This window comes from Plectropomus leopardus, chromosome 5 (assembly GCF_026936395.1).
Source record: "Plectropomus leopardus strain MGB_pleo_1.0 chromosome 5, ASM2693639v1, whole genome shotgun sequence".
In the NCBI taxonomy this organism is placed as follows: Eukaryota; Metazoa; Chordata; class Actinopteri; order Perciformes; family Serranidae; genus Plectropomus; species Plectropomus leopardus.
Window position 1 is genome coordinate 20,342,133 of NC_142180.1, and position 15,368 is coordinate 20,357,500.

Sequence of the window (15,368 nt, forward strand, 5' to 3'; positions counted from 1 at the left end):
GCTTTAATTTGATGTTGTTTCAGATTTGTTGCTGATGTGGTGTTGTGCCATGTGCTGGCATGCTGGGTGCCATAAATCCTCAGGTGTCGTATAATGAGCTTCGTTAACTGTTGTGAGAGTGAACAACATTCTCATTCCAGTTTAGAAGTTGCAAACTGATGCGTTCTGTGCATCGTTCACCAAAAACTTGAGCTTGTTTAATGATGTGTTCTTTTAGCACACTCAGGGACAACACTGATTATATTTACTAGGAACACTGACTCTATTGTTTTATAGCAGAGTGACGCAGCTATTGTGTGCAATACATTCTGATATAAACGAGTAATCTGCACCTTTTCTGCTAACCTAGTGATAGCACAGCACACGTAACCAACTTTGCACATCAAACACAGGTGTCGTCTGCCGAGAAGACAAAAAAATATTAAAAATGCACAATGAAAATGAGACTAAACAATCAAATAACTAAAATTTGAATTCTTGTTAAAAGAGAAAAGAGAGATAAAATCCAACAATGAGCACTGTTGAGAGGCTTTTGTTAGAAACAGCAGGACTGTGCTCCTTGAACCTGCAGGTCTGTGAATAATATGCAGTCCAGCTGATGTCTTAATGAAAGCTACTGCCTCAGCTCCTCATCCTTCATGAGCTGAATACAAAATCTGAGAGTGATGCAGTGAAGAGCCTCCTAACAACTGAGCAAGGCTTGAGGAGTGCATTTACTGTATTTCCAAGGGCAATGACAACATGTCCAAAGCCTTCTCTCCATTACCGCTAAAAGTGTTCTCTCTTTTGCCTCAAAATTACACCCATTTAACTCTGCTGAAGAGTGCTCTCACCAGAGATGAGAGAGAGAGAAGACCTAAAGCACTGCACACTGTGAACCCACTGCAATCTACAAGTTGGCCAAAAAGCCATCTTTTCTGATTTACCGCAGCCTCTACTGTAAGTATGTTGCTTTCTTCAATCATCCTCCTTAATGCACTAACCATTAGAGTCTGTCCAGAAAGAGAATATACCCTGGTGTCTCAATTATAGACCAAGACTGAATCTCTACAGCAGCCTTTTGTGGCCATAAAAGGAAATGACTATCCATTTTCTGCTCCAGCTCTCACGCAGCAACTGCAGAGTCCTGTCTGTTGTTGGGAGCACCAAAACTCATCTTTCCAACTGAATCGTCTTATTAATCGCCCTGACTGCCATGGCGAGAGGGCCAATTAAAGTTGGAAAAAGATTTGAATTGACAAAAAAACACTTTTCTTTTCCCTTTAACTGTGACTTCCCTTTTGTGCTCTTTTCTTCTTATTTGCCAAACTTTCAATTCAAGACTAAGAAGGCAGGTTTTGAAAAACAGTTGTAAATACAACATCAAAACCGAGGAAGGATGTCAGAGACCTGAGTGTGCTACAATGCATAATGTGCTTTGATCTTCTGGGTACAGCGCTAGATGTGTGAGATTTGGTGATCTGCAAACTCTGAAAAGTTATGCTAGAGAAAAAGAATATAAGTGACAGCGACAGGGATAAAAGCACCGCCTGCAACAAGAGCCCGAATAAGAGGTGGGAATAAACACATAAAAGAAAGAAGATTCTTTGGCACAATTTAAAAACTGGAAAGGCTTTGACAGTTCTCAGTTTTAATACCCACCACCAATATTATCCTCACAAACACTGAGAAATATCCATGGAAGATGAGCAGAGAAAAAAGTCAGTGAAAATAGTTTTCTTGTTCTTCTGAAGACAGTTATTATGGTTTCTGTGTGCGCCGCTGTGTTTCTTCTGTGTGTGCGTGGGACTGACAGCATGACCAGGTTTGCATTTAATGGCCGACACTCCTGAGGAGATGCGTAGTGGGAGAGATAATCAGAGGCAGAGAGGAGAGTGGTACATGTGGGAGCAAGGGAACGATAGAGCTGGAAACAGAGAGGCAGTGAGAGAGATGTGGGGTAAGTAGAATAAGGGGGGGAGCACAGCACGACCATTTATATCTGAGACTGACAAACAGGTGAAAAGCAACCCTGAAAATGAGCCTTTGTGGGGGGCAGACACAAACAAAGGGTAGGGACCAGAGAAATGTCGGGGTATACTGTCTTATTGCTAGAACAGCAGTAGTCCTCACAGGAGCATTAATGGCTCATTTATGCTCAATGTAAGATATGTGTGTAGACAGAGACGGGCTTACACTGCGTTCATTTCATCCGTATTTTCTGAAAGCTAATGGATACGGACAAATGGAGCAGTACCAAGATCGTGGGTGCAGTGTAGCGCATCTTGAGGAAGATAAATCATACGCCATGAAGAAGATGTTTAAAAATGGTGTAACCGAACAGATCAGTAATACAGAGAAAACTATTGTCCGTCAAGGTGTCTCAATGTATTTAATAACGTCACAGGCTATCAGCATCTACAATACTGCCTTTGTTAAAAGGTACATTGTAGGATGCCCCAGTGATGACGTTCTTCTGTTGGCAACGCAGAAGCTAATGTCATCCTGGTTCCCTTGTCAAGCCTATTGGATTTTCCCATTGGATTTTGGATCGTTGCAGAAAATAAGCTCTGTGGTGAACAAATGTTTTTGATACTTACAGGTTTTGTTCTGAAAGATAATCTTCACAAATGAACACGACTTTCATGATTTTTGAAGACTAAATGCAATCGCCAAAAGTAAAAAGCTAATGTTAGGCTAAAACACACTACACTACGGATGCGTTGCCAACGCTACAAGGCTGTAAAGCCGTGCTTGTGGCGGTTCTGTGTGATGATTGAGATTGTGTAGTCTCACCACTTTATCTAAGACACAAAAAAGCTTCAGAGGTCACAAGTGGGGTACTAACTGACATATTTTTTCGTTGTAGAACAAAACTTGAAAGTATCTTATTTAAGAGATCTAACCAAAAAACCCACTGACTTTGACATGAGGGAACCAGAGGTGCTGCAATGCTAACAGATTTAGTATTTAGGGCAGATTACTGGGGTTCTCTATTAGAAGCTCCTCCATGGTTGCTATGTTTGTTTTTTTCCAGAAACTTTTGGCTTTGTCCACTTGTTCCATATTGGATGCACTGATGCCAACATAATGGGCACACATTGCTATGTGGGCAGCACTGGCCACAGCGTTTGATAAGATGCATCTATTTTTGGACTTAAAGGCCTTAATACTTCAGTGTTAGTACATATGACATGACTGTGCTCATACTCTGAGACGCGTCCCAACCCTTTCTCCTTATTAGAATAATGTTTTTTTTAAATTTTTTAAATACTTACTTTCTACACCTTTAGTTCATTTGGTTTAATGAGTTCATTTTTAGTTATTTACCTTTGGTTACCCCTTGTGATTGATTATAGTACTGCACTAAAAATCCCTGCATTCGATCTAAACCAAGGCTGTTCACTGAAGGCTATGACACACTCTTTGACCCCATGGGAGCTAAGGGGTATGACACATGCGCAATGAACCTGGAGATGTAATGTTGGAGGGTTACAGCAAACAGCGCAGGAAATAAAGGCATGTTGGCTGCTCAGGAGTTCTTTAGGAGCACTATTTTTAACATCAGTTGGTCGACAACACTTTTTGGTTACGCTCAAATGGATGGCAGACAATATACATGAGAACATTTTCATATAGAACACATTTGTTTTTTATTAAGAACCTTTTTAATAATTGCAGGATTGTTATTCTCACCAAGATCTTTCTAAATATATTTCAACCCGAGGCCAACTGTAAACACCTTAGTGAAATCAGTCAATCCCCCACTTATTCACACCATCTGTTGAGCCTTTCAGTGTGTGCAGAGCAGAATTTACTACGCATGTGTTGTACCCTGTTAAAATGACACAATATGATGTGAATTTTCCTCTTTACAACCTCCATGATTTAAACCAGGAGGTAAACGAGTACAACCCACAGTAATCCAGTCATTTCTGCCAAGAGATGGCATCGCCTATGAGTATATTTTATATTTTATTGTCAATTCTTTCTTTGTGGTAGATTATTTTTTTAAGTATTTGTTAAATCTGATAGTGGCTGAGTAGTGTAATTATTGCTAAGTGCTACTAGCTTTCCTTATGATGTTAGTTAGCTAATCAGATTAGTAGCATCAAATCTGTCACATGGAGGATTATAAGCATATGTCAGCCATTAAAACTGGACAAATATTTGGATTGGTTAAAACATGGAGCTTTTATGCTATTTCCTGACTCTAGTGTTTTTCTGAGAGGAGATAATCTTGTTTGTCTACATGTTAAGACACACAGACAGTTCACGCTGCATACCAACTACTCCTTCCTACATTAACACTGAATGTTGCCATTCGACATAAATTGAGACATATAAATCATCCAAAGTGGACATGATGCCACAGTGTCCATCTGTGTATCATCTTTTGTTTGGTGTATTGCAACAATTGCACAATCAATATTAATTCCTGTGTTTTAGAAGGTTTTTAAAAGAAGTTTCCTTTTTTTGAAACATGTCTTGAGTGTTTCACAATTAATTAACCAACACAAATAAGGAGAAAGAGACATCACTTTGTTTCAAAGCACCCTTCCCAGCACAGTAAAACACAAAATCAATTTTATTGTCAGTATCTCCCACATTAAACTAATCAGTATTACCACTCAGAATGTGTTTTAGGGTGCTGTAATAAAAAGCCCAGGCAGCCACAGCAAAAGAGAACCTCACCCATAATGACTAATATCACACAAACAACCAAGCACCCATCAGCCAAACAGCAAAAATAACACTTCCCTTCATTCACACTCATTAAAATGAATTACAGAGAGAAAACAGAAGATCATATGGCAATCATATTTTGTGATCTCATAATATCAAAATAATGGCTTTTGTTTGCAGAAAACAAATGTTGGTATGGTAATGTAAATGTTGTCACAAGCCATGGATACTGCTGATCAATTGGGGGAACTCTGGAAACACTGGCGCACTTTGATATTTCAAAGGATCATGCTGTAAAGCTCAGGAGTGCTATGAAAGGGATAATTAGAGGTGTTACTAAGTGCTGGATGTATCCTGTATAATATGGCGCATTATGAGGAGTTTTGAACATGCAGTCACTGGAGGCCTTTGTTTTACTGTTTACTTTGTGTTAGATAGATATTACACATTTGAGCAAAGCAGGAAATGCCAGTTTCATTTCCCGAGTGCAGCCTGTACTGTAACTACAGGTTTTCGACTGGCTTCCAGTTCCACAGGACAAAACCCATCATCTATTTACATTGTCCAGAGATCTAGGGGTCAAGTATAATAGATGACATGCCATCTGCTTATCAGGTCCTTCCAGAGAAGATTGGGGGAGTTAGGATTGTGTAAAAATGAAGGTCAGCATATCACCTCAAAACAAACTGTACAGGACAGGAGTCGGGGGTGGCGGCATGGCTGTGAGGGGAGGGTGCAGAAGGGGTTGCACAGCTCTTGATCTCACCACCATATAACTGATAAGGCTTGTAGAAAATGCACTGCCAAAAAGGATTATCTGTGGGTAGCTCAGTGTGTCTGACACCAGGCATGCTGGGTAAAGAGAAGCAGGGCTGTTTACTGTAGAGGCTCCACAAGCAGTTTAATACTGTAGTCCAGTCCTCTGGGATTTACAGTACCAGTCTACTCAGTCTACTCCAACGTAAGTCAATCAGTAGGAGATGTTCTAACCGATTGAATATTTCATCAGTGCAGTGTATTTATAATGTCATTAGCAGCAGGGGGTGACTCACAAACCCGAGTATTCAGTCGTCACATTGGTGACTGAAGTGTAATTGCCACTTGACTCAACTCAACTTTAGCACTTCTAGCTTGTGCTTCTGGCTTCAGAAGTGTAAAAAAAAAAAGGTTTACATGCGTTCTTAACAGTGATTTATTTTGAACTGTACACAGCTTTAAACAACAGGTTCCCATGCTCAGAAGTCCTGCATGATGAAGACCTTATCCATAACATGGGTTTGGATTGTGGAATGTGTCACACATTGTTATGATCCATGGTGTTTTGCCCTGTTACAGAGTTAGGTTTGGGTTATTAATTGTTGTGCTATAATGTTAACTGTTCGAAAGAAGGGTAGGCAGTTAACATTGGTCCCCTCTCAGTACTCTCTACACAGTTTGCTTCAACACATGGTACATGACAAATTCATGTCATACGTGAAATTCATATTGTATAGAAAATTACAGCCATTATATCAGATGAGCTGGAATACCCAAGTGGCAACCTCCAAGGCTAAAAAAAATGAGCCACTGTGTAAGAGCCAAAAAACTGCAGATCATCAAATGGCCACTTGAGGCTGACTCCAAAGCAGAGTAAATCCCCATAGACACCCACATTAAAACATCTAGCTTTACAGCAGAGATAAACATGTTTACAGCCTGGTACCAAAAATGGTTTTGCTCTCTATAGGCAATTTCAACACTTAAGACAACTGTGGGGTTGATTTTTTTTTTCTATTACTCACCCGGTCACATTTTCTTTACGCCTGTATTTACACATACTTAAGGGTGTAAGCTGCTCCGTGAAGCATTGCTACAGTTTGTGAGTCACATCCACCCCTCACTCCTCGAAAGCGCTAACCTCTCATCTAAATATGGTCACCTCTGATTCAAACAAAGATGGCAACAAAATGCCAGACTCTAGGCTTATAAAACGCAAGTCCACAAACCAATGGGTGATGCCAAGCACACCTAGATCCTTTATTTGCACAGTCTATGGGTACACCACCTTATCCTACTTATATGTTTTTTGATTAGTGAGAGTTCATGAACTCCGCTGAGGTCGACTTAAAGTGTTTTGAGGGTTGCAGGAGGAGAAAGATGACAGGAGACTGTGCTGTGTGTGATGTCAGAACCAAGAGATGGAATAAAACCCTTTTAAAATCTGGTACCTGGTTCAATTTGACTCTCCTTGTCGTCACACTGCCTATCAGCTAAAGATGGAAATGTTTGAAAATACAACATATGGGATGTGAACCAAGTTTGGTTTGAAAAGAACTGTGGAACAGATGAAGATAGTGTTATGTAATTGGTGATGCGTGCTGATTGACGGTGATTGACTGTGCCTAGGGGGAAACAAAAGACAGCCAGATCTGTTCAGCTCATTCAATGACATCCAAGGAATCCAATATCAATCTCAAGTATCAGCGTTCTACTGCACAATGTCAGAAATAATCCTGATGGAAATTAAGGACACACTGCCACAGCAAAAATGTATTACTGTGTCTCAAAGCCAAAGATACCTTCAATATTCTCTTAGTTTTTCCTTCCATGACTCGTGAATATTTTATTTTTCCTGGGCTCACCAGTTTAGTCAGAATGGCCCACTGTTTAGGTTATTAATTGTAATTAGTTATCACCAGTAGATCTCGTGGACATGCAGCATATGTTGGAGCATGTGTTGTATATAAATATCTTGCAAGAACATAATGTGTACTGCTGCAGGGCCCACAAGCAGGGAGATTCTGACTATTTGTTAGGAGTATTATCAGTTAATATATACATGCTTTTCTGTTTATAGAGCAATGAGCTCCGAGGTCAACTTGTAAAATAATTTACAGGGAATTAGTGAATACGGGAGACTGTTTCTCCCTTTCACCAGCTCTGATGTTTTGGCTTTCATGTTGAAATATGACTAGAAACAGAACATTTGTTTGATGTGACACCATATTGACAATAGCCCCACAGACAAAGTAAAGATGCTGTTTCAAACACAAAGAAATAACAGTGAATCTCAAAGTGACTGCCTTCATTACAAGCCAGTAGCTGATAGCAACCAATATTCCAGCTCAGCAGAGAGGCCGCTCCTCATCCACAATGGAGTGCCTCGGTTGAACTGGGTGAACATCTAAGAACTTTAATTTAAAATGTTACTTCAAACTGTTACTTTTTTATCACCATTAATTCCCATTGAGGCCAAACATGAAAAAAAAAAACTGTGATAAAAAGTCCAAAAGTTATTAAATTTTAACACATACAGCTATAGATGCATTATGTATTAGGGCCAAAGTTAAAAAATGTTGCAGCAGTATTTTAAAAAAAACAGTCAGTTGCTGATTTAATCACCAAAGTAGTACATTACATGGTTTCAAAGACAAACTAAATGTTTGCATGAGTCTTTTCCAGTAATAGTTATAATAATATTTACAAAGTGACGGCCAAGAGAGAATATTAATTTAGAACTTAAGAGAAAAATGCCAAGTTGTTTATTTATTGAGAAGGCTTTGCGCAGCGTAATATCAACAAAATGTGCCTTAGGTTCAGACTTGTACCAACATCAGATAACAAAGAAGACATTACCCCAATTTCAGACATAAATTAGCCAGCTCTCCTTTGATTAAAGAAGCTTTACATGCTCACTAAAATAATTTGATTAACACAGCTCCCTGAGCCTTGGGGAGCTGAGTGAGTGACTTTTGAATTTTGGAGGACTTTGGAAGAATACTTAATAAGGTAGATTATCTCTTTGATGTTCTGCTCTGGACCTCGAATAAAGAGAGATGTATGACCTACTCTGGTTCTAAATCAATCAGAAAATGGTCTTCATTAAGCTTGTGAGACTTTCAGTCTCAAAACATCTTTATATAGAAACTGATTTGACTAAAATGCAGATCACCATTCTGGATGAAAAGTGAACAATTCCATGCGGTTACTACAGCGTGCATTCCCTCAACACAAGATTTGTGTTTTACGACGTACTCTGCAATATTACTAAGTCACATAAACCCTCATGGACTCATTAATCTTCTCGTCAATCTGCTGTGATTCATGCTGGGTTGGGGGGAGGGTCAAGCAAATGCTTCGAATGCCAGGCTTCCAAGACGACAGTGATACAGTCACCTCCTCCTCAGTAATTACCAGATAATGCAGAGAAAAAAATAATGCACTGTGAGAAATGAGGGCTAAGAACAGGATTAATGGGGGAGTAAAACAGTGTGTGGATCATCTTCACTTAGCTACACTCGGGCTGCCCGAATTTTGTTTATTTGGGAGTTAACATGGCACATGGGAATCAGAGAGTCAAACACATTATGTATAATGCATGTAATATTCCTTGAACCAGCAGCACTGTACACTGTGCCTTGCAAAAACAAGAAATTGGGCTCAGCACAGTGTTAAGAACATTGTTTTTCTACTGTCAAGTGATTTGCAGAAATAAACACAAGTGAAAGCCTGTAGGAGCATATGCTATTATCACAGATCTACATTTCATTGAGGTGACAGGATGGCACTGTGCCAGCTGCTTTGGATCAGTGCTTCATGTTTAGGTAAATACATACAAATCCATATGCTAAAGATAAAACAGGCTTAAGACCTTTATTGTCAACAAAATGTGGTATATTACCATTTTAAGCATAGGCTGTGGAAACTTTCTTGGTACAGTAGATTAAAGAGTCCTTTAAGAAGCGATGACAGATGGTCTCTATTTCTGTCTGTGGTTTCCTGACAAGTGTGAACATATCTGTATGACATTTATGAGATGAGATTAGTCAGTAAAAAAAACAAGATAAGATAAAATTCTATTGACCCCCAGGGGTGTAATTCAAATATCAGAGGTCAAAAATACTGTTGGAGGAGAAAATACAAAATCAAATTTAAATCTAAAAGCCGTATCAATTAAAATATCCTAGTTGAGTGTTTAAAGGTAGTTATGCAATACATCTGTTTCTAACAGTGTGGTTTCACGATTTGCCTGTGCAAAGTCGCATATGACAGTGGCATGATAAAAATGCAATATGATAAATCATAATATAACATCACCTTACTTTGTAAAATATGAAAACTATAAAGATGAATAAAATATATAATTCAATTAAAATATATATATTAGCTCCTGCCTTAAAGGAATAGTTCAACACTTTTGGATATATCCTCATTCTTGTTGAGTTAAAGCTCATTTATACCAACTTTATGAATCAAAATAGATACAACAACACAACAATAAAGATAACAGTGCAGGAGGGCGTAATAATTTACCTTAATGTTGGCAGTGTTTGTAGACGGCGGTGATCTACATGTAGGCAGAAAATTATTTTCACTATATTACCTACTTTTGTTCACCTGTTTTATAAATTTCTTCGTCGTCTCCTACAGTTGTATCTTGCTTAAACTATGCTACACTGCCCCAGTAATTTCTGGTGGTACTGCTCCATTTATTTCGCATCTGTGAGCTCAGAAAACTTACACAAATAGAGACAAAATGAAAACAATATGGACAGAGGGATACATTCGTGTCTGTATACGTATCAAACAAGAAGCCCTCAGATGAGCAGATTTTTTTTTATCAAATTCTCATCAACGAAAAATAGCGCACTTCCTTGAATCTCAAACGTTTCCTTTTAATACAACTACTACCACCATTAACAATCATGATTATAATGTGAATATCAGGTAAAGCCATATTTATTATAAAGTTCATGGATCATTGTTCAACAGATGTAAAAAAAGTCAATTTTCCACCACTGAGTCTGGCTGTTGGAGCGGTCAGAGATGTGAGCAGTGAGTGTGACAGCTCTGGCTGAGTGGGAGTGGGTAAGTAGTGGGTTTGTTTGGGGGAGGGGGGGTCACAGCTGGCTTAGGCTGTGGTCACAGTTGCTGTGATGGCAGTGGGCACAAGTGAGCGCCTGAAGCGTGGCGTCTTGCTCTTTGGTGGGATGAGCTGGTGGCTGAATGTGCTGTCCATCTGCCACAGCTCGTCACCGAGCGGGTGGGAGGGGTTATTCAGGACAGTGTTCGTCATGTCCATCATCCTCCTCTCTGGCACTGCCCCTAGACTGTGCAGTTCCAGCCTGACCACAGAGCTGGACATCCTCACCAGTTAATTGGCATCACCAGCATAACTGCCGCCTCCCCAGCACTCTACAGCCAAGAACAGTGCAATGACCACCGCTGACGTTCAGCAGCCTGTTGCACCCACTGAAGGATCTCTTTTCCTCATCAGAGGGGGTTAATTTGGATCCTGAGGTGCCCATACTGTACCATCTCATCTCACCATCATCCTTCTCTTTGGATGAAAACTGCGGCAGGGGGCGTCCTGCCTCTATGAGTCAAACATTAACTTTTTTATTTTTGTTGGCAAGAGCTTCAGGTTATCGACAACCTAAGAAAAATAACTTACTCAGTTTTGGTCAACATTGCAGATTAGTCAGGGCTGAAACTGGGCAGGCTGTTCTCATACACGGTTTGCACATATACCTACGAATGGTAATCTAGCAGAATGTGCGAAGAACCCACGTTATTGGTAAGGCTGCAATCACGTGACAAAATATGTTAGCAGGAATAAACAAGGAAGTAGTTTAAAGATCAAAATTATGCATTAGGAGGTAGTTTGGGAGGGTGGGTCAAACAAACACAGGATTTTCCCCCAAGAGACCGGTGATCTTGTTGCAAGTGAAACAAAGTGAATTTTGAGTTATTTATGTCATTACCATGTTTCTTTACCTAAATCACACCTTTGTTGTTTCATGTTTGCCTAAACCTAACCTGTGTAACTTGATTTGCCTAACCCTAACCTTATTAACTTTGCAGTCAGTCCTTAACCTTCTGTCAAGTTTGTAATGTGATGACACCATTTGTGGGGCACTAATTTTCATATTTCAAACAAACCTTTGAATGTGCATTTATCTTAGATATCACACAAACTGTTGTATGAGGATATGTTGAAGTGGGTCTTTTTGCAGTACGGTTTGTAATGTAACTCCAACAGCGGATATGTGGGAAATGCAGGTTGATACAGCTTTTTCAAAGCTTGAAAAACATTACAATTTCTACTCATGTACAATTAATGTGTTGATCATCCAAAAAAATTTGTGCTGTATTCAGTTTTAGTTGTGGTCTTGTTTTGGACGATCAAATCCTACGTACAACGTAATAGTTAGCTACTCTTGATAGTACGTACTGTACATACTGGATATGATATCCTCCATAATCAAAATATCAGATTAACTTGAAGTCCTGTTGGTTTAAGCAGCTCAACTATAAATTTCAATTTAATTCAGTACTTCCAGAGTCTCGAAACTTGCTTAGAAACTGTAATCCATCAGACTTTTATTATTCAAGTATTACAGCTTGGTTGTAATACAATTGCAAGATGTGGGAACTATCCCTCTGACAGAAGAATGTCCACAGTTGTGTCTTTGAAAAATCAGAGTACACAAGCTCTGAGTCTGATCTAGCATGCAAATAGGATCTAATTAACCTACACATTAACATATTGGCCCACCTGAACTGAATTTTATTAGAGTGGTACTGGCACAACAAGGTTAGATGTAAAAGCACAATGACTGATGTTGCCTATTAACATTGTTTTCTCTATGTAATTTGAATTTTTTTGTCATTTGCCCTTGATCAGTGGGCTGAAACGTGCACTCAGAGTGCAGTGGGGGATGAACAATTTTTCCACTTCAGATCTCCTGATTTGTTTACCTTACAGACTCGAATTTCATTCCTTATTTTGGGAGCACATCTTCTCAAACTCATCCACAGGGGAAATAAAAACAGATAATATACTGTTAAAATTAATTATTAAACTTGATCAAACAATGTTTTGGGTGAAGAGTCATTTAACGGGATCTAAAATAATTCCCTGTGCCAAGCCACTAAGTGAGGGCACCATCAAAAAATTAACTTCAAATACAAATTGGAACAAAACAAGAACAGTGGGTTGCTGAGTGAGTTTATCTCCACGATTGAAACCAGTGGTGTTCCTTTGGACCATGAAATTGTCATTTGTTCTGCAAGCGTTACATCAAATGAGAGTTCAGGGCCATGCCAGGACTGCTCGTTGCGGCTGAGCTTATTTTAACTTGTTATCTGACAGAATCTCCATGGATAATTATATTTGGCTTAGACAGACAGGTAGAGAATGCAGGCAAACACGTGCTAATCCAGGGCTGTGTCTCCATAAAACGCAAGAGGCAAACGATGGCATCTATCCACAGAGTTGGATGAGAAGTCACAAAAACGCTTAGCGGATTCATCATGCATTATGAATCCTCACATGTGATTATAAGTGTACTGTAAGTGCAGGTGCATGTTTGAATATTTAAGCATGTTTCAGTGTCTGTTGCGTGTGCCCGTGCCAGTGAAAGCTTTTCAGTGTGAGTGCATGTCTGCATGTTTCTTTGCGCGTGAGCAGTATTAAGCAAACGTAATGTAACCAGTATGAGAGATTACATTCTGTGACTTGCTTAAAACCATTAGAGAGGGAGAAAAGACGACCAGGCAGAGGGGATTACTCTGGGCTGGAATGTGGAAGCAGCAGAATACAGTGAGAGGAGGAGGGAAACAAGGGCGACACTGACAGTGTAGCACCGACAACAGCACTAGCAGGAGATCAGGTTAAAAAGGGTGGCAGCTCGCCAACTGATTGTTCTAGAAAGAGGAAAGAACACAGACAGAACGGAGAGGGAGGGATATAGGAAGATTAAGACAGAAAGGGAGTGATAAAAGTACAAAAACAGCAAGGATTCCATCTTGCAAACAACAAACCAAGGGCCTTTGCCACCAACAGCTTCCTGCCTTTGATGTATACTGCATTTAGGTAGCACTGAGGAGCAGCAGAGTGGCGGTGTTTGTGGTGAGAAAGCCAGAAAGAGAAGAAGAAGCCATCAGCATTATGAAAAGCATCAGACCCAGGGGCCTATGGAACAGCCACTTTGATGACACTACTATTTGCTCCACGTTGGGGGCGATGGTGGCGGAGGTGGGGTTTTAATGAAAGGAAGAGGAGGGGGGCAGGGTGTTGTAATGACACAGGCTGCAGGAAGTATATGGAGCCAGGCTGTAGAAGCCAACCCAAAAAGAAAAAAACAAAACAAAGAACGACAAATGCAATCAAATAAAGGACATACAATGAAGCTGTACACCTAGCAGGCATTCCAGCCAACCAATTGAAATAAATCAAGATGGAGGAGAGGATTTCAGCTCAGGTTAGTATGAGGCAGCGAACCTCTTTGCTGATTTGGTGTACAGCATGGTGACATATACTGACCTGGGCTTGAGACAGCACTAGTGGTGGTGGGTTCAATAATTGCTACAGGGGAGGAGAGGAGGGGGGAGGGAGGGGAGGAAAGAGGACATTCATGTATTATTAACAGAATGGAGACGTAAAATAAAAATAAAAAGGCATGCAAGGACAAAAGGACAGGGAATGGAGACAAATCCTCTCCATGCATTAAGGACCGGTGTCTCTGTGGCAAGATGCAACCCCCACATGCTCATAAACAACACCTTTATCCCCCCGGTTGCCTCGGATTTACATGGACAAAAAATGAGGGGCACCTGGGGAGCTGGGGCAGCTCCAAAGGCCTGAAGGGGTTTTTTGATTGGGTGAAAAACATTGATCGCACTTCTGGTATGCTTAACAACTGGCAATTTCTCCATTTCATGTCCTCCTTTCTTGGTTGTATGAACAGACAGACGAATGAGCAAAAAAAGGGGAGATTTTAGTCTGCCTTTGATCCCTCTATGGAGGAACTCGAGAGTCCCAATCTGATTACCTTATGAACTCATTTCAGGCTGAGCCACTGGTGGCATTTGGGAGATGGAATAATGTCACATCCAGAAATGCTCAGTCCACTGTGCCAAACTGCTAGAGCCGAGTGTGTCCACAGAAGGACGGCAGCAAACACATCTTCTTTACTTTTCAAGTGCATGAGTAAAATGTCACAGCAAGTAGATCTTATGCTTAATTTATGGTTAATCCTTTGAAACCTGAGCAAATGGCTTCATTTTTTTCAAAAACATTGGAAGAAGGCAATGAGCAACGTAAGAAGAAATGACCCAAAAAACTGCCAAAAAAGTAGAAAGTAAAAGTAAATTACCCCAAAACTAGAAAAAAAACAAAGAAAGAAAAAACTTTGGAAAAAAGGGAATGACCTTGGGGGGAAATCCTTAAAAATAACTGTAAAATATTGTTAAATGTTTAATTATGTTATTTTTAAATACAGGATTTTTTGAACATTTCTTCTCTGGCAATTTTTAACAAGAATTTTCCAAATCCACCAATATATGCAAAACAGTTCTCGCCAAGTTGCTCGTTGCCTTTTTTCCTCATGTTTTCAAAAATGTGAGCCAATTTGCTCAGATTTCAAAGGTTTGAATACTTTTTAACGTATCTGTACGCAGCACAAGAAAGAGGTCGATCCAGATGTTGCTGCAGATTTTTGCTATTGAAGTAAATAAACTTATTCAGTTAACTATGAATTATGTGATGACCAATAGACAGATAATAGGATGCAAAGAGGTGCAGAATATAAAAGTGTTTTGTCAGATTTTTTGGACACATACTGTAGCCAAAAAAGAACCACAACAAGGAGATGTGGATAAGATTACTGATACCAGCACTCAAGAATCACTTTGCCAGTTCCTTTGATTTCTGATTTACA

General features: G+C 39.8%; 1 protein-coding gene across 2 annotated transcripts in view; it reads right to left on the reverse strand.

Annotated features, from left to right (window-relative positions):
* The window catches only part of negr1 (neuronal growth regulator 1), a 160,449-nt gene that overhangs the window by 20,976 nt on the left and 124,105 nt on the right, over positions 1–15,368 (reverse strand). Inside the window, exon 7 of one of the 2 annotated variants that reach the window (XM_042483650.2) lies at positions 13,973–14,014. The exons of the other annotated variant lie outside the window; for it this stretch is intronic. Within the exon in view, the coding sequence (XP_042339584.1) occupies positions 13,973–14,014 (42 nt within the window). The remainder of the gene's footprint in view (positions 1–13,972; positions 14,015–15,368) is intronic. 2 annotated transcript variants of the gene reach the window in all.